Source organism: Arachis ipaensis, chromosome B06 (assembly GCF_000816755.2).
Source record: "Arachis ipaensis cultivar K30076 chromosome B06, Araip1.1, whole genome shotgun sequence".
NCBI lineage: Eukaryota > Viridiplantae > Streptophyta > Magnoliopsida > Fabales > Fabaceae > Arachis > Arachis ipaensis.
This window is the reverse complement of record NC_029790.2, coordinates 131,289,609-131,294,978: the sequence shown is the minus strand read 5'-3', so window position 1 is coordinate 131,294,978 and position 5,370 is coordinate 131,289,609. Positions and strand designations below refer to the sequence as shown.

The 5,370-nt window shown below is 28.0% G+C and overlaps 2 protein-coding genes across 3 annotated transcripts in view; one reads left to right on the top strand and one right to left on the bottom strand.

The window, feature by feature from the left end:
- The window catches only part of LOC107647659 (disease resistance protein RPM1-like), a 7,398-nt gene extending 2,589 nt beyond the window's left edge, over positions 1-4,809 (bottom strand). The window contains exon 1 of the mRNA XM_021105193.1: positions 4,001-4,809. Coding sequence (XP_020960852.1) covers positions 4,001-4,643 — 643 coding nt within the window. The 5' untranslated portion in view covers positions 4,644-4,809. The remainder of the gene's footprint in view (positions 1-4,000) is intronic.
- Positions 424-2,167, top strand: LOC110263609 (polygalacturonase At1g48100-like). 2 transcript variants are annotated; one of them, XM_021105194.1, is made up of 4 exons: positions 444-647; positions 850-894; positions 1,661-1,868; positions 1,963-2,152. In XM_021105194.1, the coding sequence occupies exons 1-4, from the start codon at positions 462-464 to the stop codon at positions 2,109-2,111; spliced, it is 588 nt and encodes a 195-aa protein (XP_020960853.1). In that variant the 5' UTR covers positions 444-461; the 3' UTR covers positions 2,112-2,152. The 2 variants fall into 2 exon arrangements, with proteins under 2 accessions (XP_020960854.1, XP_020960853.1); XM_021105195.1 differs by lacking the exon at positions 850-894 and having other exon boundaries at positions 424-647; positions 1,963-2,167.

Genomic DNA, 5,370 nt, shown 5'->3' with positions numbered 1-5,370 from the left:
TAGTAATTTAATTAAATTTATATATTTAGATGATTTTTTTAAATAATAACTTTAAAATTAATTACTTTTAATAATGTGATAATACACCATTAGTTAATTGGATAAAACTTTTTTATACTAACCATGTATGAAAATTAAATTCTTCAAAAAATACAAAGACTCTCATTAATTAGAGATTAAGACAGAGTTATATTTTAATCTATGTCTTTTATTATTCCCAACTTTGTGTTGATAAAAAAATTGAGCATAATTTTGTCACAAAATAGAGATATTTTGTTTATTCTACTAATTAGCCTCTTCAATTTCCTAAACTAAATTTGTTCCTTTAATGTAGTTATATAAGAAAAGTACCATTACATTTGTATGTGGATTTTTCTAGTTTGGGCAGTTTCCATTAGTTACCTTATTATTACATGCTTATAAAGTAAAGGGTATAAGTATAAAGTGAGTAATGGAATTTGATGGTGCGCATGGAAAAGGTTGATGGCACTCTCATGCCACCAGATGGACCTGAATCTTGGCCAAACAACACAAGTAGGCGTCAATGGCTTGTCTTTTACAGAATCAATAATATGTCACTACAAGGAAGTGGTGTTATTGATGGCAGAGGACAAAATTGGTGGGACCTTCCTTGTAAGCCTCATAAGGTAGTAATATATATTATTCATTCTTCAAAAATTCAACAAGTTTTGCCATGTTTTCGTTTTCAGCTGGTTAAGCTCATCACTTTAATCATTTTAGTAAAATCCTAAATGAAATATTAAAATAAAACAGAAAAAATTTCCATGAATAATAAAACATATGGAACTACAAATATATTCTGATGACTGGAATATGAAAATGTCACAGGGACCTAATGGGACTACACTTCCAGGACCTTGTGATAGCCCAGTTGTAAGTTGTAATGACCTTTTATAAGTTAATTTCTTCTGAAATCGCATACCAAGTGATATTGAGACAGAGATACAGAGAGATGAGACATGGATAGAAATATAAACACTAAATTAGTGTATTTTGTATCTATTCTGACAGGAAGGACACAAAGATACTAATAAAAAAATATAATTTATTTTTTATTTTTTTTATTATTCTTGTTAATTTTTTATAATTGTATTTTTTTATTATTATATTTTTTCTTTTCAAATTTTTTGGATAAAAAAATGAGAATAAATTAAATTTTCATAATTTGTTATAGTTTATCATAAAAAAAAATACAAAAACATACAATTTTGTGTCTATATTCTTTGTGTTTTGTTCTGTCTTATCTTATCTTGTTCTCAGATACAAACGCAGCCAATATATTTCTCTTTATGCATTATTATTACTAGAATAAATATCATTTTTCATCTCTAATCATTTGTTCAAAATCTAAAACACTCTTTCATTATTTAAAAATCTCTAATTGATTTTCAACCATTCAATAATTCGTCTAAACAGTCTGTAATATATAAGCAGTAGTTCATTGTTTATAATAACTACTTAGACCGATTATTTAGATGGTTGAAGACCGATTAAAGATTTTGGAATGGTAAAAAAAATACTTTGTCCTTTAAACAAACGGTTAGAAGGAAAAAAAAAGAATTTACTTTTGTTACTGTTATTATAATAGAAATAAATGAAACATTCTTCCCCCTGCCCCCAACCTTTCCCTATTTTGCAGGCATTAAGGTTTTTCATGAGTTCAAACTTGAGTGTGCAAGGACTTAGAATCAAGAACAGTCCCCAGTTCCATTTCAGATTTGATGGCTGCAAAAGCGTTCGAGTAGATTCAATCTTCATAACATCTCCAGCACTAAGTCCCAACACTGATGGAATACACATAGAAAACACAAATGACGTAAGGATATACAATTCCGTCATTTCCAACGGTAAGTCACAAAAACAAATGCTAATTGCTTTTCATGGTTTATTGCATCAAGAGTCTGTTTATTTAACAATGTTTCCTGAATTGTCATTTCACAGGTGATGACTGTGTGTCCATTGGAACGGGTTGCTATGATGTTGATATAAAGAACATTACATGTGGTCCCAGCCACGGAATTAGGTACTTCTATGATCACTTATTTATGTACTATTCCCAAAAGTTTCATTCTCTTTTCCTACTTCATTAATTTGTTCTTAACTTCTCATCTTGTCAAATAAATACTTTCTCTGGGTCAAATTTTATTTGCTCATAAATAACTAAATAAGTAGTATTTATTTAAAAATTAATCATTATTATTTTCCAATAGTAACTACTTTATTATTAAATAACTAATTTGCATTGGTCGAGTGGTCAGTTCACTCGTTCACTTAAACAAGTGTCGGAAATTCGAATTCCGTTTTGTGCATGTAGCAATCTATTGACCAGCGGCGGCAGATCTTTCTGAAAAATATCGTGAACAAAAAAAAAAACTATTTTATTAAATAAAGGAGAAAAATTTTATAAAAAAACATTTCAAATAAAATTCTCTGACTGGTTCTAATTATTAATTTATTGTATGTTTTATTTTTATAATTTTATTTGGTCAAAATAAATTAATTTTTCATTTAGAATAATTAAGTAGCACTAATTTATTTTTTTCATTCGTGTAACATATTAAATATAAAGAAAAGAGAATATTTTATACAATAAGTTTAATTCATTTAAAATAAAAAGATACTTTTCTATTATTTTCTTAAGAATATGGTAGGTGGCCACTGGTTTTTCCTTTTCAACTTGTAGTTAATATTCATAAAAAAAGTGCAAAATATAATGATTTATATAGGCATGCTATCGACAATCTATATTATAGACTCTTCTCTATAATATTAAATTATATTAATTCAAATGTGGATCATATTAGTGTGCAAAAACAAATAATCACACTGTCCCTAAAAAAATCAATTATTAAATCAGTTATTTATATAGAATATATATTAAAAATAAATAAAATAACATATATTTATATATAAATATATAATAATTAATTTAAAAAATATTTTTTTGTATACATAGCATTTTTTAACTCTTTAATGCATGTTATTGATGTTACTTGAATAGTAAAATAGAAAAACTAATTTAAAGATGATAATATAAATCATCAATAAAATAACAATAATAGTTTGTAATTATCATCTATCAGATACAAATATAACCAAATAATGCATATCTAAAATATTCAAATAAAAAATGAGAGAGTAGGTACTTCCTTAATTGTTTACTATTTATTAATATAAAAATGCTATATTATAGAGTGATCGACAAGACCCTAGAACATAAAAAAACATATGTTTTGTGTTAACAAATTATTATTTTAAACATGATTTATTTCAAAAACTTGGCACTACTACTCCTAAATTTTTGCTTGAAAATTAATCTTTAGTGTTTTTGGATGATTATGAGCTAATTGTATCTAGGATTCTAAAAGGGATGTCCGAATATTAGTACCTAGTAGTATTATTTCAAATTGTAATAGTCCAAAGAATTAATAACTTGCGAACTATTTTTCCTATCGTCCTTCACAATAATTAGGAAATTAATACTCATATTGATTTATAAAGTTACACTCATTTTAATTTAGTTTTTAAAATTTTAATTTTATTCAATTTGATCTCCTTATCTAACTTAATATTCTGTAACTCATGTTAGTTTTTATTATTATTTTTATTAAAGAAATTGTTAACAATATTTTACTAAACTTTCTAATAGTTTGCAATTGAAACTTTTCTATCTCAATAATTTGCTCCCTACGAAATATTTATAATCTTAATTCTAATTTTACTTAAAATTGTTAAAATATTCTTATGAAGTAAAATGAGATAAAAAAAAATTAATTGTCATAGTTTGTAATTGTATCTCAAATATGTTATTAATAGTTCTATACAAAAATATAAAAAATTAATGTGAGTCACGTATGTCAAATTAAAGAACTAAATTGAATAAATTATTTTAAAATTTAAAGACTAGATTAAGACTTAAATATAACTTGATATTTAGGATGTAATATTTTTGAAGTGTAGAGAGAGGGAAGCATAATACCAAGTCCGCCTTCGCCCACCACGGCGATGACTGTGCGAGCAGCACCGCCTTCTGAGAGCCAGTTGTTGAGCTCTTTCTTGGCATGTTCAATCCCCACAAGCTCTTCTTCCTCAGCAAAATTGGCTCGCAGTCGAAGGTAATGCCGTTGCGGTGATGAACTGCGACCGCCGCTTGATTCTGCAGCAGCTTTGGAGTCGCCATACAGTTGTCTTGCATCCTTCAGTCTATTTATTGACTCTCTGATTTCGCCAATCTCAGATGCAATCTCATGGCGCCCTACACAACTTTTGAGCAAGTCACAAATTTTGCACAGAACCCCAGCAACGGCGTTTCGCCGTCCACGGCGTCGATTGTGGTGGTCGTCATCATCATTGTTGGCCACCTTGTACAAGTAAAGGTCGATCACATCTTGAATGTGGATGGAAACGTGTCTGATTTGAGCAACCCACTCCTTTCTGCTCTGATCAGAGTTCTCTGCCTCCATCTCCGCCTTTGCATCTACATCCCTCAGATACGCTCGCATCAGCCGTAGATCGTCGCTGATCCTTTCGATTTGGCCACGCACGCCACTCAGCAACTTTGCCTCATTTTTTAGTAATGGGATTAGTTTGTCAACAACAAGGTTTACTGCTATTTCTGCCATTTAAGTATTTGGTTTTGGATAATAACATGTATTTACATACTCACCTCTATATATACTAGTAGTAGCTGAGAATATGGATAACTTATCCATGGTGCATCAAGAAAGGCACATATCTCTTTCTTAAAGTAATATAATCATGTGTGATGAGGAAATTAATTAAGGAACATATTCTAACTTGTTCTACATGTTGCTTGCTCTATGCAACAATTATATATCTTGATTCACCCTTTGTTAGCTCAATACTTGTTGCTTGCATTTAAAGTTATGCAGTGATCAACATGACGATCATGGTGAATATTCAGATAAAAATAAATTTTATGTAAACACGTATTAGGTTAAACAATTTAAGAAGTCACTCAAATAGTTGATATTTTTTTAGTAATTAAAATTTAATACATATAATTAATTAAATTGTATTATTTTTGTTAAAATTAGGCCAGACAAATTAATTTGACCAAAAAATGGTGAATCAAATCTTGAACCGAACTAAATTAATATTATTTTTTATAAAAAATGATTACAATATCCTTATTATAAAAAATGACTAAAATATTCCTATTATATATATATATATCGAAAACTCTAAATCCTAACCCTATGACGATAGAGAAGTAAAGGGCTAGAATTTAGGATTATTAAAATTAATATATATAATAGAAGTATTTTAGTCATTTTCTATAATAAGGATATTGTAGTTATTTTTTATGAAAAAAAATTATTAATTTAG